The 25,277-nt window shown below is 36.3% G+C and overlaps 1 protein-coding gene across 6 annotated transcripts in view; it reads left to right on the forward strand.

Annotated features, from left to right (window-relative positions):
* Positions 1 to 25,277, forward strand: part of FSD1L (fibronectin type III and SPRY domain containing 1 like) — a 75,651-nt gene that overhangs the window by 44,606 nt on the left and 5,768 nt on the right. For 3 of the 6 annotated variants that reach the window (XM_019454288.2, XM_019454291.2, XM_019454290.2), the window contains 6 exons: positions 1,171 to 1,269; positions 6,849 to 6,978; positions 7,599 to 7,631; positions 10,699 to 10,799; positions 11,251 to 11,502; positions 14,779 to 14,867. In XM_019454288.2, the coding sequence (XP_019309833.2) occupies positions 1,171 to 1,269; positions 6,849 to 6,978; positions 7,599 to 7,631; positions 10,699 to 10,799; positions 11,251 to 11,502; positions 14,779 to 14,867 (704 nt within the window). The remainder of the gene's footprint in view (positions 1 to 1,170; positions 1,270 to 6,848; positions 6,979 to 7,598; positions 7,632 to 10,698; positions 10,800 to 11,250; positions 11,503 to 14,778; positions 14,868 to 25,277) is intronic. The other 3 variants (XM_053908150.1, XM_053908151.1, XM_019454289.2) reach the window with 3 other exon arrangements.

Raw genomic sequence — 25,277 nt, forward strand, 5'->3', positions numbered from 1 at the left:
GATTATCTTCACAGTAATACTTACAGAGCTATGACTTGGTATTAGAAATTTGTGTGTTAGCCTTTTTTTTCAAAAGGTGTCTCTATGTATAGGGGACTTTGGCCATTTTAAGTAGCCATATATTTCCGGAGTTGTTCAACACTTGTTATGCATGAGCAGTAACATTACCATTGTTGAGCACTTACCACTTGTCAGCTGTGCTGAAGTGTATTACATAATACGTCTCATTTAATCAGTATAGTACATCTCATTTAATCTTTATAATTATGAGGTTGGTTTTATCATTTTTATTTTACAGATACAAAAACTCGTTCTGTCAAGTTGTTGATGGTCGCTTAGCTAGTAATTTTTGGACTGAAGTTTTAAAGATTTTATTATTTTCCTAAAGTAATCTCTGCACCCAGTGTGGGACTCGAAGTTATAACTCCGAGAACCAGAGTCTCATGCTCCACTGATTGAGCCAGCCAGGCACCCCACGGACTAAGATTTTAATCTAGACGTGACTAACTTCAGAGTTTTACTGTTAATCCCTATGCTTTACTTTCTCTTTAAATTCATTTTTCACATAAAAATACAGTGTTTCATAAATACTAAAATTCTTTAGGGTGTCTTCTTTCCAGAAATTGAGTATGTTACTTTAAATTGTAGGGGCGCCTGGGTGGCTCGGTCGGTTAAGTGTCCGACTTCAGCTCAGGTCATGATCTCATGGTTCATGAGTTCGAGCTCCATGTCTGGCTCTGAGAGCTGACAGCTCAGAGCCTGGAGCCTGCTTCTGATTCTTTGTCTCCATCTCTCTTTGCCCCTCCCCCGCTTATGCTCGGTCTCTCTCAAAAATAAATAAAACATTAAAAAAATTTTTTTTAAATATGTCATTTCTCCTTGAATGAGACATTACTTTTAACTTGAGAATACCTTTTTATCACTAGGTTAAAAAAAAAAAATTGATTAAACTGTATTAATTATATTTATTTTGAAGATTATTTTGAAGAAAGTAAGAAATCATGATTCCTCTTATTTTTGGCATTACCACTGTTTTAACATAAATTTATACTCTTGTGGAGTAAAGAGAGAGTTCTCAAGAGGGAATATGTCTGTTTGAAGGTTCATGCTCCTACTTTGGGAGTAGATCCCTTTAATTTTCATATCTGAAAACCATTTTCATTTTTTCAGGCTTAAAGTTTGATTCAAAGTATATGAATTTCAGAGTTCGAGCTTGTAACAAAGCTGTAGCTGGAGAGTATTCTGATCCAGTGACTCTAGAGACCAAAGGTAAGATTGTAGATATTTATACAGCATAAAACAAAACTTAACATCTGAAGTTATTCAAGACTGGGACAGGAAGCATTTCATGTATGGTAGCATTTCTTCCCTATGGTGTGTGCATGCACATACATACTTGGAATTCTCAGTAGTAGGAATTTTAAGATGGGGAAATTAGGACTATACTATTGGTTTTCATTAGTTCTTTTATGATGGTATTCAAATAGGTAAAATAGACTGAGGTGATGACATTGGATCCTGTGGTGTGGGTGCTTTACAAATTGCAGTCTAGTATGAATACATAGGCATCAGTGAGATTTGCCCACAGATTTCTCAGGGAATGGATTATGGCTCAATAATGGGGAAGTACCATTTCAGTTTAGTTCACGTACTCTCTGTTTTCTTAAACCTTATTGTAGAAATTAACATTTGTATATTTTATTAATGTTTACAAAGCACTCTCACACTTTTCCATTTGATCATTAAAACCATCTTGAGGGATCAGTAGTTTAAATATTACTGATACCCATTTTGCAGATGAAGAAAGTTTACATATGTTAAATGACTTGCCCACAATCCCTAGAACTAACTTGAAAAGGTGTAAAGAATCTGTTTCCAAATTTTGTGCCAACCCTTACTGTGGGCCTGGAACCAATTCAGATTTAGTTAAAACTCTCTAGAATAACATATTTCAACATGGAACATTTTTGAGGTATTTACCATTTGGAAGGCCATAATGATAGAGATCTTGTCATTTGTGAGATGGTAATTGACTGGATTTACCGCAAGAATCAGATTCTACACACTGTTGAAGTACTTCGGCCTTTAGGGGTTCCATTGACCTTCAGTTCACATAGCATTTGAATAGGTTTGTGTGCCAGAGTTTGATATGATTTGGAAGTGATATAAAAATATTATATCAGAATATGTGCACCTGGGTGGCTCGGTTGGTTAAGTGCTGACTTCGGCTTCGGTCATGATCTCGCGGTTCGTGAGTTCAAGCACCGCATCGGGCTCTGTGCTGACATCTCAGAGCTTGGAGCCTGCTTCAGATTCTGTGTCTCCCTCTCTCTCTGCTCCTTCCTCACTCGTGCTTTTTCTCTGTCTCTCAAAAGTAAATGAACATTTAAAAAAATTTGTTTAAAAATACTATATCAGAATAAAGCAAAATGTGAAGCCTGTAAATTATTGACAAGACAAATTCAAAAGAAAATGTTTGCATCATAATGGTAAAAAAACTAAATTGAGTAACTTTTTTGGATTAGCTAATGTTTTTATTGGAGAACTATAGATAACTTAGCCAAGAAATGGTTACTTTGAATTACTTGTTAGTAAACTGATACATGACTGTGATTTCTTGAGAGATTTTAACCATTTCAAGGTATAGTTATAGATAATCTTTACATAACTTGAACTGTTTTGAGCCCTGTCAGGTAAAACTGCATTGTTACTATTATTCTCCCTCAGAAGTATTGTATCTTTTTATTTCTTTTGTTTCTTCTCCTTTACCCTTTATATTTAGTCACCAAACTTGGACCTGTACATTTCTATGCAAATTCTACAGATTCAGGAGAATGAATAGCTGGCTTTAAGTTTCCTTGGAGCTGGGCTGCCTGGTTCTGTTGGCAGAGTCTGGATCTTAGTAGTCAAATTCTTGGTCTTGGTGTTTGTAGAGTTGCTTTTAGTCTTTTCAAGAGTTCTCACTGGGTAAACCCCCTGGGGTGGGGATAGACTGAAACTCAACCCTGAGGCCCACTAAACATTTAATTCTGACCTTCAGGGAGACCCAGAATAAAATTTGTCTCTTAAATAGCTATAGACCACAGCTTCTCTAAGGGTTATTCCATACCACTGGACTGGTAACTAATGAGGGCAAGAGCTCCAGAGGAAAAGTGTAGATGTTAAAAAAATGACATGTTGAACAATTGCTTGCTAGTTTTTTTGGCTTGGTGTAGTGCTTTTTGACCAACCATTGAAATACAGGTATGGAGCAGAGAATTGGAGGAAAAGGGAGAGAGCTGGAAGTTAAATAGTTGAAGCCTACCAGAATTTGATATCCTGTCTTTTAATGGTGCTTGATGTGGGAAATAGTGAACATTATTAATTTCTGTCTCCAATGTATGTAGCACTGTTCTTGTCATTGGGATTGTCACATATGATGAATAATTGAAGTTCTAATTAACAGAATTTTTCTGTGGTTTATCCCTTCCTTTTATGGTAAATGATATGATACTAATCACAAATTACTCTCTAGTTTCAAATGATAGTGGCTATGGTGTAATTTTAGAGTACCAAGAAAGCAGCTACCAATACAAATACATGAAACATAATGGTACTTTGATATTTTGGTACTTTGTTTTCACAGACTTTTAAAGATATGGAAACTAATTCCTAGTTCTATTACAGAGATGATATGAGAGGCAGGACTGATGTTTGAGACCTCACTTTTGAGGACTGATGTGTTTTTTTCTTTTAAACAACACAGTATCCCTGTTAGCTTAGAGAGGCTCCATGACTTCATTGAGGTCACAGAAAGGGGATAGTGTCCAAAAAGAAAGGGGGGCAAGGAGATAGATTAAAGATTATACCCCTGGGATGGAAGCCCATGCCTTTCTGTCTGCATGCTGTGGTATTTAGTAAGTCTAGTCTCAGGTAGCTTGGAGGGGACACCTTTTCTTGCCACTCATGACCCCATCCTTCTTCATCACATTAAACATTAGGGAACAGTCTTAGGATTTTTTTCTTACCTTTTTTTTTTTTTTTTCAAACAGCCTTAGGATTGTAACAAGTGGCTGAGAATTGATAGCACCTTAGAGTTATAATTTACTTTTTCTTTCTGTCCAGAGTAGGTACCCTCACATGTATTACCTAATAGCTAATATAGAAGTTAATTAACCCTGTTTTTTAAATTTATTTATTTATTTTTAATTTTTTTTTAATGTTTATTTATTTTTGAGAGACACAGAGACAGAATGCGAATGGGTTAGGGGCAGAGAGAGAGGGAGACACAGAATCGGAATCTGAGCTGTCAGCACATAGCCTGACGCGGGGCTTGAACTCAGGAGCTGTGAGATCATGACCTGAGCCGAAGTTGGATGCTCAACCAACTGAGCTACCCAGGCGCCTTAACCCTGTTTTTTTAATTTTTTTTTTTTTTTTTTTTTTTAGTATTCTCTACACCCAACATGGGGTTCAAACTCATGACCCCAAGATTGAGTCTCATGCTCTTCTCACTGAACCGGCCAGGTGCCCCAACCTTTTTTTTTTTTTTTTTTTAGTTTATTTATTTATTTTGAGAGAGTGCATGAGCACACATAGGGGAGGGGCAGAGAGAGAGAGAGAGAGAGAGAGAGAGAGAGAGAATGAGAATTCCAAGCAGGCTCGGCACTTTCAGCGTGGAGCCCAAAGTGGGGCTCAAACTCATGAACCATGAGATCATGACCTGAGCTGAAATCAGGAGTCAGACGCTTAACTGACTGAGGCACCCAGACGCCACAGCCCAACCCTGTTTTCTTAAGGCATTTCATTCTTGGTAGTATAGGATCTCAAGTTTGCTTAATCCTAACTTTTTTGTAACCTACCTATAAGGTAATTATTAAGTGCCTATTTAGTAACCTGCTTATTAAGGAGTTTTGTTTACATTTTTACTGAAAGACTGTATTTTTTTTCTGTAAGTTCATTTTTGTTTACATGCAAATTTTAAAAAGCTAGTAACTTATATAGTATATTTATTAGAAGCAGTATGGTCAGTAGATTTGTATTTACAATGTTATTTTATAATTAAAGACAATGAACAATGGGTCAGATGCATAGTTGAAATTAAAGTGTACTTTACAGAACAGTGAAGGAAAAAATTTTTAATCTAGGTAAACATTAGGCTTTTTATATGAATATTTTACTGTTTGATGATGCATACTTCATAGAAACATTTTTGAAGCTTTGGCTAAATCAAGTAATATCCTTAAGTGAAATGGGGTTGTAAAGGAAGTACCACTTCAATGAGTAATTACCAGAAATTTGAACTTTTGAAGGAAAGTAGAACTAAGAGAAACAGATTAGTTGGTAACTATGTAGTATATGATACCTTGCTTAAGGCAGAGATTCTAGGAATTGTATTTTAGAATATGAGGAGTCTGCATTACTCAGCTTAATCAATATATTTTAATGATTTACCTTCAATTTCCAAAGAGAGAAGATAATACCTTGTTACACTGATTTCCTAAAGTAGGAATTCTGAGTAAGTTTTCTGAGTAGGATAGATAGTTCCCCAAATACCAAATAATTTAAAAAACATAGTTTTGTTTCATTTTTTTAAATTATTTTTAAAATCTGAGTACAGTTGGCACAATGTTACATTAGTTTTAGGGGTACAACATAGTGATTCAACTTCTCTGTAGTTCCCCCAAATGTAGCTACTATCTGTCACCATATAATGCTATTCCAGTCCCAGTTACTATATTCCTTATGCTGTGCCTTTTTCCCCCATGACTTTGTTTTTGTGTATTTTGATTTGTTTTCATTTAAGTAGTCTTTTCCCCATCTCTTTGCCATGTAAGTCACCTCTAGCTCTATCAGCTGGGTCGGTTTCCTTGTTCCTGTGCCTATTTCTGTGTGCTTTTTTTTTTTTTATGTTTATTTTCAAGAGACAGAGAGACAGAGAGAGACAGAGTGTGAATGAGGGAGGGGCAGAGAGAGAGGGAGACACAGAATCTGAAGCAGGCTCCAGGCTCTGAGCTGTTAGCACAGAGCCCAATGCGGGGTGTGAACTCACAAACCGCGAGATCATGACCTAAGCTGAAGTTGGACGCTTAACTGACTGAGCCACTGAGGCACCCTCTCTGTGCTTTTTAATTCAAAACTACTGAGAGTTTAACTATGAAACTATTAAGTATTAGAGCATCAGAGAAAATGTGTATGTGCCAGGCTGTGTAATTTTTTATACCACATCACTTTTTCTTCATCCTCAATTCCACCGGCTCCTCTTCCTATTTAGTTATAACAGTTAACTGAGGGGCACCTGGGTGGCTCAGTCGGTTAAGCGGCCGGCTTCGGCCCAGGTCATGATCTCGCGGTCCGTGAGTTCGAGCCCCGCGTCGGGCTCTGTGCTGACAGCTCAGAGCCTGGAGCCTGTTTCAGATTCTGTGTCTCCCTCTCTCTGACCCTCCCCCATTCATGCTTTGTCTCTCTCTCTCTGTCTCAAAAATAAATAAAAAAACACTAAAAAAAAAAATTATAACAGTCAACTGATAATCAACTAATATTCTAATAGCAGAAAGTTGAGATTATTATGTGCTGATGGAGATTCCAGCAGAAGGAATAGCAGAAACATGAGAGGCCATGCAAGTACATTGTATTTGGTTGGAGCTACAGGATATGTAGAGAACAATAATGGGAAATAAAATAGGAGTTAGTAAATTACAGCCTTATCTTTGGGGACTTTAAATGCCGGCTAGCATTAGGAGTTTGAACTTTATTCTCTTATCTGTGGTATTGAATAAACTAAGTAGGAAAATAATGTGATGATAGTTGTGCTTCAGAATGTGGAGATGTTCTATATTTTTTAAAAATTGAAATCTTATTTTGGATAGCACTAAACTTCAATTTGGATAGCTCATCATCCCATTTGAACCTGAGAGTTGAAGATACCTGTGTAGAGTGGGATCCTACAGGAGGAAAAGGTCAAGAAAGTAAAATGAAAGGAAAAGAGAATAAGGGCAGGTAAGCTAGTTTATTAGATGTTAATCTGGACACATACTTGTACATTGATTCTTATTTGACAATAACTTATGATGAAATTCTTATTCTATATATCAGTATAATTTGTGATCTGTTAGTAACATTGAAGTGAAGAATATAATACTGTTTATGAGTACTTGAATTTGTTACAACATTTTTCATTACTCTTTTCCCTGATCTTCTTTTTACACATTTTATTTCAGTATTCCATTTCCTTAAAGTTGTATCTACGTAACTTGAACTGCTTAAGAGAGAAGTTCCTGAATTTTAGACTTATAGATCTCCTGTCTTACCTGAAGGTCTGCGTGAAATGACAACTTTTAGCAATACAACCCCATTGTCTTGCCCCTGATTAGCAACCTTATGAACCAAAGAGGAAGGCTTTGGACCTTTTGTTGTCAGTCTTACTTAGACAGTCTCAAAGTATGCCTTTTTTAACAGAGGAAAATTTTGCTCAAACTGGAATAAAGTAATAATCACCGTGAGTTACAACAGTGAATCAAAAAAAATTTCCCAGCAGGCTTTTGATCTAATTTAATTATAAGCTGTTACATTTAAGTTGTAAAGCATTCTCTTAACAGTTGCCTATTTTTATCTAACAGTGTCCATGTTACTTCACTGAAGAAACATACAAGGTGATGATCTATGTGTGTCTGGTTCTAGGACTTAGTATATCTAGCTTGGCTGAATAACTTTAATTTTTCTTTTAACCAATAAGCAGAAGCCATTGCATCAGCCTTCATAGGCTAAAATATTGCTCTGTGTAGACTGTCTGTATTGGTAGCTTATGTTTTGAATTTACAGCACTGTAGTACGCTGCATACTATTTGGATTATATTGTATATGGTAACAAAACAATGAGCCCTGCTTTTGAAGTCTTTCTTGAGTTTTTTTCCCTCATCTGATTTTTTTCTGCATTTACTTATACCTGGCATCTTTCTTGTGCTATAGTCAGTATATCTAACATTACAGCTTTGCTTTTATTTGTATTTGACATGAGGGAGGTTTGACGTGTTCTATATTGTATAATAATTATACAGTTTCAAAAGCATTTAAGAAATAAAGTTACTCAAGTTAAGACAGTGCCCAGAAAGATGAATCGGTTCAAATTGCATGGTTAATAATGTGCTGATTTGAAGATACCACATATCTTTACCAGAAACCAGAATGTGTTACTTTTTCAAAATTACCTTCTTTTATTTTTTCTAGCTTATTTGCTCATTATTAGTGAAAGTGACTTCAGAGTTAGAATATTATAAATTGTAAAATGTTGCTGAATTTAATCGAGTGTATGAAGTTTTATTTGGTTCCTTGGAGATTTTTAGAGTGTTTGTATTTAGCAGTTTAGCTCATATTACTTCTCTTTCTCCTCTCCTTTTTTTTCTCCTCTCCTTTAAAGGGTATTTTATGTATGGAGTACTTCTGGAATGATATGCACATTTATTCTTTCCATTAATATTTATTCACTGTAGATGTTAGCTGGATGTGGTAGAGTTTATAGGAATAAACACTCTTCTTGTCTTTAAGAAATTTGCCCTAACTTACATGTATGAGATATATATCTATATATAAGTAACAATACAAGGTAGAGATTATGGGTAATGGTAAGTGTGACAAAAGGAGTTGAAGAAAGATAGCCTGAGCTGCCAGATGTTAAAGTGGTCAGTTAGTGCCAGGTATTAAAGTGGTTCACTAACTTTCTACCTGATTTCTAACTTTCTACTTGATTGAAAGTAACAATCAAGCCTTTATTCACTTACTATGATAGTTTAAGCAAGGGGCCACAAAGGAAAGAGTGCTAGCTCTCCTCAGTGTTCCGTTTTTCCCAGCAGAATAGCACGGGTGAGGGTCAGGTAAATCAAAGCAGATTGCAGACGGTGGTTATCTGGAGGATCATCTCACTGCCAAGAGAGCCCCAAACAGAATGCTCTTCCTGTTGTTTTATGGACCTGTGGCCAAGAAGGAGGGAGAAGAGGCAAGGTTAGAAGTGGAAAACTATTGAGATTGAATGGAGAGAAGTATCTTCAGACCACATCAACTCACACCGCCTCTTTAAGGAGGTCTACTCAGAAGCAGCTGAAAAAGTCTTAGCTGAAGACCCCCTCTCCCATAAGGGGGTCTCTGAATAGAGGTGCCTAAGCTAGGAATGCAGATATGCATAGGATCTCTGGGTTGGGGTGGGGGAGGATTACATCTTCCTTAAGAAAGTGTGGTGAACTAACTATATACCAAGTCTGGTATGGGAAAGGCAGCCCTCTCAGGCCTGTCACTAAAAGCCTTTTATAATCATTTATGGTTCAGCCTGAAAGATTACACATAGGATTTTGGCCTGGAGGTGGATTCCTCAGCAGAGTTATTTAGCCTGGTAAGATCTGGAAGATCTTCATTAAAGGAATGGCATTTAGGCTGGTTCTCAAGGAAATAGAAAAACACGTGCCATTTGGCCTTACATAAACTAGAGGAAAAGCACTGAAGCAGGTTGCCTGAGTTTAAGGAACACTGCTGCATTTAGCTGAATAGTGCTCTTTAGGGTGAGAAGGCTAGAAAAGCAGACTAGGACCAAATCAAGAAGTGCCTTAAATCCAAAGCAAAGTTGTTTGTAGGCAGTAAGGAAGTGCTTGAAGATTTTAAGGTAGCAGTATCAAACTTAGGTTTATGTGGTAACAGTGAATAAGATGAATTAGGTGGCAAAGAGATCATTTCAGAAGCTAGTAAAACAATCTAGAGGGTAGGTAAACAAAGAGCCTTAATTTACACAGTAGAGCTCCAAAGGTGTCTTAAAGGGGTGAGGTGGGAGGGGATCGTGTTTGACATCAGACAGTAATAGCTGTTGTACTTGCAAAAATGGACTTTGCGTTGGAAGTCTAGAATGCTGCAATGGAAGAGTTCCCCTTATTTAACTTTTCTCTGAAATGTAAACTGCCACTCTTAATAGTTATGCCTGTTTGTCTTTTCTCCATGCTTTTCCCTTTATTTCTTTACTACTGGTAAGTTACAATTTTTTACTGTTTTTTAAATACAGGGATTCAATATAATTGAAATATTATTTTTAAACATCTTTGGGTCTTGATTTATTTTGAGTTTTTGAGATTTAGTGAAAGGCCTAGTACTGTCCCGTTTATCCTATCATATAATTCGACATAAGGGGAGATCAGGTTGAATCTTGTAGGAGAAATGCTTTATAATATTTGATATTATCCTATGCATGGATTTGGGCATTGACTATTTCTCTTTTTTACGAAGAAAAGATTCAGAACAAAAATACTTACTGGTTATGAAAAGGATAGTTTTTATCATAATAAGACTATTTCTGCCATTTTAAAATTTAAATTTAACTGCAAGAAATGTAAGCTCTATAATCCATTATCTTTTTTGAATTCTTTTTTCCCTTCAGTTCTTTTGTTTTCCTTTTTAACTTGTCTCATTTTGGCATTGTTTCTTATTTCAACTGTGTGTTCTTTGTATAAGCTTTGTTCAGTCTGCATGATGTTAGTGTTCAGCCTGCTTTGTGTTGATGACTTCTTACATTTCAGTGTTTTTAATTGACAACTCTGTTTGATAATAATTCAGATGAAATTAAATGGTGCTATTTGTGCAACGTAATTAAAACTTTTCAAAGTTGCCTTTCATGACTTGTAGTTTTAGTCTGTGAGGCATCTACAGCATAGAGTATTTGTTTCTCTTTTCTTCCTGTTTGTATAGAAGTGGCACGCCGTCCCCCAAACGGACATCCATAGGCTCCAGGCCACCAGCAGGAAGAGGCAGCAGAGATCGTTTTACTGGGGAATCATACACAGTGCTGGGTATGATAAACATAGTCTTCATCATGTCAGGTTAAAGGCATCACAGTCACACCGCTGGGCTTTCTGCCCACTTAGAGCTGGAGTGGCCTGTTTCTAATGAATATTTGCCAAGGTTTCTCCCTCCTGAAGCCTAATTACTTTTAGCGGGTTTCAAATTGTCTAATTATTTATTTGTTTAAAACTTTATTTCATTTTATATAGTGCTCTACGTGTATGCATATCTTTTGAGGAGATAGGAAGAAAAGTTCTAAAGCTTTTTATATATCAGAAAAAATAATAGTAAATATACAAGTAAAGTTATAACAGATACTCTGCTTATAGTGTCTGTGTGTTAATATGGTTATTTTCCTGAATCAGATTTTTTGTGCCATTTTGTGGGATGAGAGGTAAAAATCTATGTGACGTATAAGGAAGATCTTAGAGTCAAATTTACCTTTCTGATCTTTTGTAGGAGACACTGCTATTGAAAGTGGACAACATTATTGGGAGGTCAAGGCCCAGAAGGATTGTAAATCCTACAGTGTGGGAGTAGCATACAAGACTTTGGGGAAATTTGACCAATTAGGAAAGACAAACACTAGTTGGTGTATCCATGTCAACAACTGGCTGCAAAACACATTTGCAGCAAAGCATAATAATAAAGTCAAAGCCTTGGATGTTACTGTTCCTGAGAGAATAGGTGTATTTTGTGATTTTGATGGGGGTAAGTTTACTGATTTTCTCATAAGTCGTTTTGTCATAGTTGCTTACATTTCAGTACTTTTCATTGGTAATCATCTACACAGAATTTTTTAATATTGTGGTAAGGGTGTTTTGACCTACTAGGATTTGATCACAAACATAACTTCAGCTCTGGAATTGACTGGGAGGGTGCGTGATGTTTGCCTGAAGCTTTACAAAAGCACTCGTGTATAATATGCTTAATAGGTCTGAAAGAATGATTTTGTTAATTTTAGTGTTAAGCATTAAAAATTTTCTGTCCATTTTTATCCCTTCCTGACCTGATTTTATTACCTGTAAAGAGTGGTGGAGTCAGATTTTTCAAGTTGGAGTGGACTTAGAAATTACCCAAATCTACACAGTGTAAAATCCTTACTACAGTTATCTCTGCAGGTAGTTGTCACTCCTGTGCTTGAAGAACTTTTTAATGTGAAGTTTATTGTTGTAGAAGGTAGCTTACTTCATTGTTGGAGAGCACTTGGTAATGCAGAGTTTTTCTTAAATTGACTTGTTTTGTTTCCTGATACCTTTTGAGACTGCTATCCTTAAATTTTGTCATCTGAAGAAACACAGAATTATGTTCCCTAATTCACATTTACATGATAATCCTTATTTGCTTAAAACCTAACATTGCTTCTTGTGCTGGTTTTCCAGACTATACATTTTCTGTATCACTGGCTGTTCCTCTTACAGTTTAATTTTTCCAAAATTAAAGTATGTGGTTGTACACTATGTCAACATTATTTCTTAAAGAAGCGTTCTCAAAGTAGAACATGAAACTGAGGACCATCATAGGACATGTGATTTGGCAGCACAGTTTCTAGTACTATGACTTATTATCATTGTTGGTGTATATTGAGCTTGTAGCCACCCAGTCCACTAGATCTTTTTTCATGGAGTTCTATTAAACTTTTTTTTTTTTTTTCATATATTAGGCAGTTTAGGGTTGTTTTTGTTGTTTAAACTCAAGAATATTACATTTGTCCTTAAGTTTCTTTTGTTGTTGTTGTTTCAAATTTTTATTTAAATAGTAGTTAACATGTAGTGTACTGTTGGTTTTGGGAGTAGAATTTAGTGATACCTAGTGCTCATCCCAGCAAGTGCCCTCCTGAATGTCCGTCACCCATTTAGCCCTTCTCCCGCCCACCTCCCTCCGTCAACCCTAAATGTGTTCTCTATAGTTAAGAGTCTCTAATGGTTTCATCTTAATAGATTTGACCAAGCTTTTTGAACACTTCTGTTAAAATCATCTAAAAAGTAACTTGATATTTATCTTTTGCAAAATTTGCTTGAACTTTTTGAATTAGGTATTTGATAAGTATCTTCTCTACTGTCATCAAAATATTTATAAAAATTTTAAAGATGACCCTATTGAACTAGGGAACAAAAGTAATTCCCTAGGTACTTCTCTTTAAATTGACACTGTAAACAGATAAAACTCTATTTTACCATTTTAAGTAACATGTTTCCAGATAATTTACTGAGCCTTCAACCTAGTTACTCAAAAGGAAAAAGTTAATTTTGGCTTGATTGAATTTTAGTGACAACACGTTAGTCTTGCTGCATTCTTTTTACTTACTCACTTTGACTCAGATAAATAATTTCCTCAGGATACATGTTAAATTTATTGGCACACATTTTTTTTTTCTTTTTCAACTCTCAAGGTAGCTTTTGCTTATCTTCCGTTTTCTCGTGCTTTGTGCGGTTCCTCAAAGGTGGTAGTGAGAAGTGTGTTGTTTAGCCTAGAGCATAGGGTAGGAAGGAGTTGTAATGTAAGATGGGATCAGATTCCGAGAGCCTTGAAAAATAATAATAGGCTCCTCTTTTTTGTTATTTGAGGGAAGGGGATTTCTCTGCATTTTAGGAAACTGTAGTCATATGATAATCTAGTTTTAGAAATATTGGACAGTAAGTGGCTAAATGTGGAAGAGATTGCAAACATATTGTTAAGACTCTTCAGGAGTCAGTCTTTAAGCAGTGTGGCAGGGCCATGTTTATCTTGTTAAGTATTGTATCCTTATTCCTGGCAAGGGCTTTTTACATTGTAAGCCCTTAATAAGTATTTGTTGAGCGATTATTAGTAACAAGGGCCTGAGCAGTGGGGAATCAAGAGGAATGGATTTGATGGTATGAAAGTAGAATTCATAGGACTCAATAACTAAATGTGGATTGGAAAGTGAACAAACAAGAGTTGAAGATGACTGAGATTCCAGCCACTGTGGTCAAGAGGATGGCGTGTCATCAGCAGCATGGGGAACATAGTCCTGGGTCAAGATGAGATGCCAGCAGGACAATCATGTGGCATAGCTGGCTAATATTGAGAAAATTTCAGGGCTAGAACTCAGAAAAGATGTAGAGCTGGAGCTACATACTAGATACACCATCACAGAGTGGCTACTGAAGATTGCATAGAACAATTAAATGTTACTGCTGTGTTGTTTACTAACTTTGTGACCATTCATAGGTTGCTTAATGTTTTGAGGTAATGTATATAAAGAGTCCAGTGCTTTAATGGTAGACATAAATGCTAGTTTCTCTTCTCTGTTTGGTGGCAGCTGAGTCATTAAGGAAACATTGTAGAGAGAAAAGAGAGCCTGGGCAAACATCTACATTCAGAATAGGAGAAAAGGAGGTAGAAGATATCGTCAGAGTTAGATACAAACCAAGAGAAGTCATGGGACAAGAATTTCAAGAAGTGATAACAGATGTAAGGAGGCCATCAAGTTGTACAGTTAGGTGGTCAAAAAACAATCATTTTAGTTGCATGATAACATTGAAAGACAGACCAGGATGGTATTTTTAAAATTAGCAAAACTGAAGCAGTGATAACTATGATTTCAGAGACTAAAATGAGTATTGTTTAAAGTATTTAGAAGACAAGGTTTAATAGAGTAAGCCTTAAATGGTGATGGGAGTTGGGTAGAGAGGCTAGGTATAGTAAAAATGAAGAAATAGCCTTGGTTTTTACTGAGTTAAGGAAGCCATTTGTTAAATAATGATAAAATAGTCTATAGTTGAATTAGATTATGGAAGCACTATAGAGATCTTGAAAATCAGGAAAGAAAACTAGATTTGGGCCTTTTCTTAAGCATGTATACTACTGATTTTCAAGTGGGAATTTCTAAGTCCAGTCCTTATAGTTTGTAACCAAAAAGAGTCCCAAATATGTATTCAGTTATTACTTTACCCATGATGATATGTTAGATTTAATTAAATGTGTGTAATAAATTAGTCCCCCCCCCTTTTTTTTTTCTTTTAGGTCAACTTTCTTTCTATGATGCAAGCTCAAAACAGTTGTTGTATTCCTTTAAGACAAAATTTACTCAGCCAGTACTACCTGGTTTCATGGTTAGTACCAAATTTATATTTTATTTGGTTTGACAAATTTATTGAGAACAATCTATTCTATATATTTGGGGAAGCCGAATATATTATTTTTCCTTCATATTCTTTCCTCTTTCCCTAATCTACCTCTTCCAAATCTGTGATTGTGGGTATATTTTTGGTGTGTTTTATTGAAGTAAATATTATTACATGAAAGTATGCAAACCATAAGAATGCAGTTTGATGAATCTTCATATACTGCACACATTTTTGTAATCGGTATCTAGATCAAGAAGTGGAACCTTAATGGGGCGCCTGGGTGGCTCAGTCAGTTAAGTGTCCAACTTTGGCTCAGGTCACGATCTCACGGCTTGTGAGTTCGAGCCCCGTGTTGAGCTCTGTGCTGATGGCTCAGAGCCTGGAGCCTGCTTCAGATTCTGTGTCACCTTCTCTCTCGGCCCCTCACGCTGCTCATGCTGTCTCTCTCTGTTAAAAAAAAAATAAACATTTAAAAAAAAAGGAAAAGAAGTAGAACATTAACAGAGCCTCCTGTGCTTTTTTGTGCCCATTTCTAGCCTCTACTGGCCTGCCTGCAAAGTGGTTACCATCTTGAGTTTTAATACCATAAATTAATTTTGCCTCCTTTTCACCTTTGTATACAATATCTTTTTGGTTTAGCATTATGTTTGTGAGATTTATCCATGTTATTCTATGTGGTGGTAGTTTACTCATCTCATATAGTTTTACTTTATATTTGTATGTATAGTTTTCCATTATATGACTATTTCATCATTTATATATCCATTCTAATTTAGTTGGATTCTTGTGTGGTTTCTCCTTGGGGACATTTACAGATGGAATAGTTATGAATATTCTTGTTCATGCCTTTTGGTAAATGTATGTTTCTGTTGGGTATATAACTAAGATTGGAGTTGCTAGATAGTATAATGTGTGTGTAATCAACTCTAGCAGGGTTTTTCAAAGTTGGTGGTTATACTAATTTATTGCTAGCAATATATCTTTATCAACACTTGGTAGTATCTTTTTTAAGTTTCAGTTCTTCTAATGGGTAAGATATATTGAATTGTGGTTTTTCATTTGCACTACCTTGATGACTAGTGCTGTCGAACACTTTTTTTAATCTTTATTATTTAGATACACTCTTTTGTGAAATGGTTGCTCAAGTCTTTTGCCTGTATTTCTATTGAGTCCTCTTCCTATGTCTTATTGATCAATTTGGAGTTCTTTAAATAACCTGAGTATTTTTTTTTTATTATATGAAATTTATTGTCAAATTAGTTTCCATACAACACCCAGTGGTCATCCCAAAAGATGCCCTCTTCAATGCCCATCACCTACCCTCCCCTCCCTCCCACCCCCCATCAACCCTCAGTTTGTTCTCAGTTTTTAAGAGTCTCTTATGCTTTGGCTCTCTCTCCCACTCTAACCTCTTTTTTTTCCTTTTTTTTCCTTCCCTTCCCCCATGGATTTCTGTTAAGTTTCTAGCCTGAGTCTTTTGCCAGATATATGTATTGCAAATTTCTTTTCCACTCTGGCTTTCCTTTTCCCTCTCTTGGTATCTTTTCATGAAAAAGGTTGTTAATTTTAATTTTGCTCTATTTAATCAATTTAAAAATGTATGGTTAGCACTTTTTTCTTTAAGAAATCTTTTTGCACCACCAAGGTCATGAAAATATTCTTGTTTTCTTCTAAAAGCTTTTCCTTGTACCTTTAGATACAGACTGCATTTACAATGCAAGTACAATGTAGAAGTGCTATGTTTGGTATGAGGTTGGGGTCAACTTAAATGTAAGGAATTCCTAAATTCCTTATGGCTATCTACTTATTCCATGACCATTTATTGAGAAGACCATCTTTTTTTCTGTTGTAGTGGAGTGTCATCTTTGTAAAATATTAGATTAACAGTCTGTGTGTGGTAGGCAGAATATATGTGTCTGTACACACATAGATGATACCAGGACTACTCAATTTCAGGTTGATTTATTTTATTTTTTTACTTTTACTTAAATCCCACTTAACATAACAAACAATAATGGTTTCAGGAGTAGAATTTAATGATCCAACACTTACATGTAACACCCAGTGCTCTCCTTGATGCCCATCACCCATTTAGTCCATCCCCCCACCCAACACCCCTCCAGCAACCCTCAGTTTGTTCTTTGTAGTTAAGAGTCTCTTATGGTTTACCTCCCACTCTCTTTTTCATCTTATTTTTCTGTCCCTTCCCCTATGTTCATCTGGTTTATTTCTTAATTCCACATATGAGTGATGAAATACTGTATTTGTCTTTCTCTGACTTATTTTGCTTAGCATAATACATTCTAGTTCAATCCATGTTGTTGCAAATGGCAAATTTCATTTTTGATCGTCAAGTAATATATCATTGTATATGTAAATACCACATCTTTTTTTTTTAATATATGAATTTATTGTCAAATTGGTTTCCATACAACACCCAGTGCTCATCCCAAAAGATGCCTTCTTCAATGCCCATCACTTACCCCCCCCCGTCAAACCTCAGTTTGTTCTCAGTTTTTAAGAGTCTCTTATGCTTTGGCTGTCTCCCACTCTAACCTCTTTTTTTTTTTCTCCTTCCCCTCCCCCATGGGTTTCTGTTAAATTTCTCAGGATCCACATAAGAGTGAAAACATATGGTATCTGTCTTTCTCTGTATGGCTTATTTCACTTAGCATCACACTCTCCAATTCCATCCACGTTGCTACAAAGGGCCATATTTCATTCTTTCTCATTGCCACATAGTACTCCATTGTGTATATAAACCACATCTTCTTTATCCATTAGTCAGTTGATGGACATTTGGGCTCTTTCCATAATTTGGCTGTTGTCAATAGTGCTGCTATAAACATTGGGGAGCATGTGCCCCTTTGAATCATCATTTTTGTATCCTTTGGGTAAATAACCTAGTAGTGCAATTGCTGTGTCATAGAGTGGTTCTATTTTTAATTTTTTGAGGAACCTCCATACTGTTTTCCAGAGTGTGGCTGCACCAATTTGCATTCCCACCAGCAGTGCAAAAGTGTTCCACCTTTCTCTGCATCCTCACCAACATTGTGTTGTTTCTTGAATTGCTAATGTTAGCCATTCTGACAGGTGTGAGGTCATATCTCATTGTGGTTTTGATTTGTATTTCCCTCATGATGAGTAATGTTGAGCATTTTTTCATGTGTTGGTTGGCCACTGGGTGTCTTCTTTGGAGAAGTGTCTATTCATGTCTTTGTCCATTTCTTCAGTGGATTATTTGTTTTTTGGGTGTTGAGTTTGATAAGTTTTTTGGAGATTTTGGATACTAACCCTTTATATAATATATTCATTTGCAAATATCTTTTCCCATTGCATCAGTTGCCTTTCATTTATTTATTTTTTTAAATTTGAATCCAAGTTAGTTAACATCTAGTGTAACAATAATTTCAGGAATAGGATTTAGTGATTCATCACTTACATATAACACCCAGTGCCCATCCCAACCTCCTTATTGCTCCTCATTCCTTTAGCCCTTCCCCTGACCCAACACCTCGTTGGCAACACTATTTGTTCTCTGTATTTAAGAGTCACTTATGGGGGCGCCTGGGTGGCTCAGTCGGTTAAGCATCCAACTTCGGCTCAGGTCATGATCTCGTGGTTCACGAGTTCCAGCCCCGCATTGGGCTGTGTGCTGACAGCTCAGAGCCTGGAGCCTGCTTCGGAATCGTGACTCCCTCTCTCTCTGTCCCCTCACCCACTCATGCTCTGTCTCTATCTCTCAAAAAATAAATAAACATTAAAAAAATTTTTTTAAGAGTCATTTATGGTTTGTCTCCCTCCCTGTTTTTATATTATTTTTGCTTCCCTTCCCTTATGCCCACCTGTTCTGTATCTTAAATTCTACATATGAGTGAAATCCTATGATACTTGTGTTTCTCTGACTGATTTCGCTTAGCATAATACACTCCTAGTTTCATCCATGTTATTGTAAATGCAAGATTTCATTCTTTTTGATTGCTGAGTAATATTGCATCATATATATATATATATATATATATATATATATATATATATATACCGCATCTTTGTCCATTCATCAGTTGTCACTGTACATTTGGGCTCTTTCCATAATTTGGCTATTGTCGATAGTACTGCCATAAACATTGGGGTGCACATGCCACTTCCAGTCAGCATTTTTGTATCCTTTGGATAAATACCTAGTAGTGCAAATGCTTGGTCATAGAGTAATTCTATTTTTAATTTTTTGAGTAATCTCCATACTGTTTTCCAGAGTTGGCTGCCCCAGTTTGCATTCGCACCAGCAGTGCAAAAGGGTTCCTCTTTCTCTGCATCCTTGCCAACATCTGTTGTTTCCTGAGTTGTTAATTTAGCCATTTGGACAGGTGTGAGGTGGCATCTCATTGTGGTTTTGATTTGTATTTCCCTCATGATGAGTAATGTTGAGCATTTTTTCATGTGTCGGTTGGCCATCTGGATGTCTTCTTTGGAGAAGTGTCTATTCATGTCTTTGTCCATTTCTTCACTGGATTATTTGTTTTTTTGGTGTTGAGTTTGATAAGTTTTTTAGAGATTTTGGATACTAACCCTTTATCTGATATGTCATTTGTATATGTCTTTTCTCATTCTGTCAGTTGCCGTTTAGTTTTGCTGATTGTTTCTTTCACTGTGCAGAAGCTTTTTATCTTGATGAGGTCCCAGTAGTTCATTTTTGAACTGAGTCTTTTGCCAGATATATGCATTGCAAATGTCTTTTCCACTCTGGCTTTCCTTTTCCTTCTCTTGGTAGTTCATTTTTGCTTTTGTGTCCCTTGCCTCCGGAGACATATCAAGTAAGAAGTTGCCGCGGCCAAGGTCAAAAAGGTTGTTGCCAGTTTTCTGCTCTAGGATTTTAACGGTTTTCTGTCTTATGTTTAGGTCTTTCATCCGTTTTGAGTTTATTTTTGTGTATGGTGTAAGAAAGTGGTCCAGGTTCATTCTTCTGTATGTTGCTGTCCAGTTTTCCAACACCTTTTTTTGAAGAGACTGTCTTTATTGCATTGGATATTCTTTCCTGCTTTGTCAAAGATTAGTTGGCCATACATTTATGGATCCATTTCTGGGTTCTCTCTTCTGTTCCATTGATCTATGTGTCTGTTTTTGTGCCAGTACAATACTATCTTGATGATTACAGCTTTGGAATATAGCTTGAAATCCAGAATTGTGATGCCTCCCACTTTGGTTTTCTTTTTCAGGATTGCTTTGGCTATTCGGGGTCCTTTCTGGTTCCACACAAATTTTAGGGTTGTTTGTTCTAGCTCTGTGAAGAATGCTGGTGTTATTTTGATAGGGATTGTATTGAATGTGTAATATTGGTGTTTTAACAATATCTGTTCTTCCAGTCCACAAGCATGAAATACTTTTCCATTTCTTTGTGTTTTATTCAGTTTCATTTTTAAGCTTTCTATAGTTTCTAGTGTACAGATCCTTTATATCTTTGCTTAGGTTTATTCCTAGGTATTTTATGGTTTTCAGTGCAGTTGTAAATGGAATCGATTCCTTGATTTCTCCTGCTGCTGCTTCATTATTGGTGTAAAGAAATGTATGGTGATATTATATTCTGCGGCTTTGCTGAATTCATGTATCATTTCTAGCAGTTTTTTGGTGAATCTTTTGGGTTTTCCACAGAGTATCATGTTGTCTGTGAAGAATGAAAGTTTGACTTTTTCCTTGCCAATTTGGGTGCGTTTTATTTCTCTTTGTTTGATCGCTGAGGCTAGGACTTCCAACACTGTTGAAAAACAGTGGTGACAGTGGACATCCCTGTTGTGTTCCTGACCTTCGGAGGAAGGCTCTCAGTTTTTCCTCATTGAGGATCATGTTAGCTGTGGGTCTTTCATATATATGGCCTTTATGATCTTGAGGTATGTTCCTTCTGTCCCTACTTTCTTGAGGGTTTTTATCAAGAAAGGATGCTGTATTTTGTCAAATGCCTTTTCTATATCTATTGAGGATCATGTGGTTCTTATCCTTTCTTTTATTAATGTGATGTGTCACATTAATTGATTTGCAGATATTGAACCAGCTCTGCATCTCAGGGAGAGGAATAAATCCCACTTGATCGTGGTGCATAATTCTTTTAATGTATTGTTGGATTTGGTTTGCTAGTATCTTCTTCAGAATTTTTGCATCCGTGCTCATCAGTGAGATTGGTCGATAGTTCTCCTTTTTAGTGGTGGTTTTGTTCGCATTTGGAATCAAAGTAATGCTAGTCTCATAGAATGAGTTTGGAAGTTTTCTTTCCATTTCTATTTTTTGGTACATCTTCAAAGGAATAGGTATTAACTCTTCTTTATTTTTTTTATGTTTATTTATTTTTGAGGAGGGAGGAGAGGGAATGAGGGAAGGAAGGAGGGAGGGAGGAGGTGCAGAGAGAGAGCGAGACACACAATCTAAAACAGACTCCAGGCTCCGAACTGTCAGCACAGAGCCAACACGGGACTCGAACTCACAAACCGCGAGATCATGACCTGAGCTGAAGTTGGACACTTAACTGACTGAGCCACCCAAGCACCCCATCTCTTCTTTAAATGTTTGGTAGAATTCCTCTAGGAAGGCGTCCATCCCTGGATTCTTGTTTGTTGGGAGATCTTTGATTACTGATCCAATTTCTTTGCTGGTTGTGGGTCTGTTCAAATTTTCTACTTTTTCCTTTTCAGTTAGTTTCTAGGAATTTGTCCATTTCTTCCAGATTGCCCAATTTGTTTGCATATAATTGGTCGTAATAGTCTCTTATAATTGTTTGTATTTCTGTGATGTTGGTTGTGATCTCTCTCATCTGATTTTATTTATTTGGGTCCTTTCCTTTTTCCTTTTTGATCAATCTGGGTAGGGGTTTATCAATTTTGTTAATTCTTTCAAAGAACTAGCAAGCTCCTGGTTTTGTTTATCTATTCTACTGTTGTTGTTGTCGTTTTTTTTAATTTCAATATCATTGACTTCTGCCCTAATCTTTATTATTTCCCTTCTTCTGCTGATTTTGGGCTTTACTTGCTGTTCTGTTTCCAGCGCATTTAGGTGTAAGGTTAGGTTGTGTATTTTAGACATTTCTTCCCTCTTTAGGAAGGCCTGCATTGCTACATACTTCCTTCTTATGACCACCTTTGCTCCATCCCAGAACATGTTTTCATTTTCATTGGCTTCCATGTACTTTTTAATTTCCTCTTTATTTCTTGATTAGTGCATTCATTCTTTAGTAGAATGTTCTTTAATCTCCAGTTATTTGTGGTCTTTCCACATTTTTTCTTGTGATTGATTTCAAGTTTCATGGCATTGTGGCCTGAAAATATGCATGGTATGATATCAATCTTTTTGTACTTGTTGAGGGCTGATTTGTGACCCAGTGTGTGATCTGTTCTGGAGAATGTTCCATGTGCACTCAAGAAGAATGTGTATTCTGCTGCTTTAGGATGAAATGTTCTGAATATATCTGTTAAGTCCATCCGGTCCAGGGTCTCATTCAGAGCCATTGTTTCCATTGTTGAAAGTGGGGTGTTAAAATCTCCTACTATTATGGTATTATTATCAGTGTGTTTCTTTATGCTTGTGATTAATTGATTTATAAATTTGGGTGCTTTCAAATTGGAAGCATAAATATTTACAGTTGTTAGATCTTCTTGGTAGATCCCTTAATTATGATAGAACGCCCTTCTTCATCTCTTGTTATAGTCTTTGTTTTAAAATCTAGTTTGTCTGATATAAATACAGCTACTCTGGCTTTCTTTTGACGTCCATTGGCATGATAGATGGTTCTCCATCCCCTTATTTCAATCTGCTGTGTCTTTAGGTCTAAAATGAGTCTCTGGTAGGCAGCATATAGATGGGTCTTGTTTTCTTATCCATTCTAATCCCCTGTGTGTTTTGATTGGAGCATTTAGTCCATTTACATTCAGAGTGAGTACCGAAAGATATGAATTTAGTGCCAATGTGTTTCCTATCGAGTTGATGTTTCTGATGATGTTCTCTGGTCCTTTCTAGTCTTTATTGCTTTTGGTCTGTTTTGTTTTGTTTTTTTCTTCACTCAAAGAGTCCCCCTTAAAATTTCTTGCAAGGTTGGTTTAGTGGTCACAATTTATATTAGAAAAAGTCATTATTCTCCATACAAAATGCAACTTGGTTTGAATTTATTTTTTTATTAAGCAGATGTTACTGCTTCTTCCAACTCCTTTATCCTTTGGATTTCTCTGTAAGTTTGGGCTACTCTGGGGAGTTCTGCAGTACAATTAAGACAGATCCTCATTATTCTGGCTAGACCTTTTCTTAATTTGGGGGTTACTTCTACAATCAAGGGGGGTTATTTCCATTGCAGAGTTGGCAGAATGTTCTGTATGTGTGTTCTTCCACCATTACCCTGACTGTAGCTTCTCAAACTGTGAGGAGAAAGTATTCAGGGTATATGTGGGTTTAAAATATAGTACTTTTAACTCTCAAAATTGATAATGATCATTCACTTTGGATACCCCAAAATCTTAAATTTAAAACAATGCTAATAACTAAGACTCTTGGTTTTTCATTAAAAATTAAAAGTAATCAGTGAATCAAGTTATTGTTCATAGAAAAACACTTAAGGATTTAGAAGGGTTGTTATTATTATTATTATTATTATTATTATTATTATTATTATTACTTTACCACAAACCTCTGCTGTATTATGTGTTTTTTGGCTGTTTTTCCAAATAGGTCATTCAGGGACAAATTTGTTTACCATATGAAACTCAAAAGTTATTTTTTTCCTTGTGTCTCAAAGGGTTGGATTTCATGTTTAATTTGAGTTTATCTCAAGTAGATATGTAGTGAGTTTATTGCTTTTCATTCCAAATAATTAAACACTAACTACATTAGTAAGTGTTGTTAAGATGCTTTAGGAAAAGTATTTTCAAACTGGTTGAAATTATTTTTTTCCTTTCATTGAAGGGTTTATTAACTAGGTCAGTGATTATTAAACTTTTTGTTTACAAGATTAGTTTTCTTTTTAAAAAAATTTTTTATGTTTATTTTTGAGAGGGAGAGAGAGAGGGAGGGAGGGGGGAGAGGGAGAGAGAGAGAGAGAGAGAGAGAGAACGTGAGTGGGGGAGGGGCAGAGAGAGAGAGAGAGAGAGAGAGAGAGGGAGGAGGACACAGAATTCGATGCAGGCTCCAGGCTCTGAGCTGTCAGCACAGAGCCCACTGTGGGGCTTGAACTCATGAACGATGAAATCATGACCTGTGCTGCAGTTGGACACTTAACTGACTGAGCCACCCAGGCACCCCTAGTTTTCTTTTTAAAAGCAGGTTTATTAAGGATAATTCATAGTAGTGTACAGTTCTGTGGGATTTGACAAATGCTTACAGTTGTGTGACATTACCATAATCAAGACATTGAACATTTCTATCACCCTACAAAAGTCCATCTTCCTTTGTAATGGACCTTTCTAATCACACCCAGCCCTGGTAGTCACTAACAAGGTTTTAGTCTCCATAGTTTTGCTTTTTCCAGAATATTACAGGAAAGGAATTGTATGGTATGTAGACTTTTGATTCTACAGCATAATGTATTTGAAATTCATCAGTGTTGTGTTTATCAGTCATAGTGTCTTTTTTTTTTTGCTGACGAATGTGTATTTTATTGCTGACTGTATGTAGCACATGTTATTCATCCACTCACCAGTTGAAGGACTTTGGGGTTCTTTCTAGTTTTTGGCAATTATAAGTAAAGGCACTGTAAATGTTTGCAAATAGATTTTTTCGTGAGTATTTGTTTTCATTTCTCTTGGGTTAATACCTAGAAGTGAGGGTATTAGATCACACTGAAAGTGTATGTTTAGGGTATCTGTGTGTCCCAGTAGGTTATGCATTTGCTTTCGGCTCAGGTCATGATCTTACAGTTCATAGGTTTGGGCCCTGCATTGGGCTGTGCTGACAGCTCAGAGCCTGGAGCCTGCTTTGAATACTGTGTCTCCCTCTCTGTCTGGGCATCCCCACTGACACTGTTCTCTCTCAAAAATAAACATTAAAAAAAAATTAAAGAAAAAAAAAGAAAGTGTATGTTTAACTTTATAAGAAGCTACCAAAATGTTTTCCAAAGTGGCTGTATGACTTTTGTATTCCTTTTAATTTTTTTAAATTTTTATTTAAATTTTAGTTAACATACAGTGCAATATTGGTTTCAGGAATAGAATTCAGTGATTCATCACTTAAAAACAATGCCCAGTGCTCAACACAATAAGCACTCGTCACCCATCTAGCTCATCTCCTACCCATCTCCCTCCATCAACCCTCAGTTGATTCTCTGTCATTGAGTCTTTTGTGGTTTGTTTCCCTCTCTCCTCTTTTTCCCCCCTTCCTATGTGTTCATCTGTTTTGTTTCTTAATTCCACATATGAGTGGGGCACCTGG

This window comes from Panthera pardus, unplaced genomic scaffold (genome assembly GCF_024362965.1).
Source record: "Panthera pardus isolate Hobbes unplaced genomic scaffold, ASM2436296v1 HiC_scaffold_20, whole genome shotgun sequence".
NCBI lineage: Eukaryota > Metazoa > Chordata > Mammalia > Carnivora > Felidae > Panthera > Panthera pardus.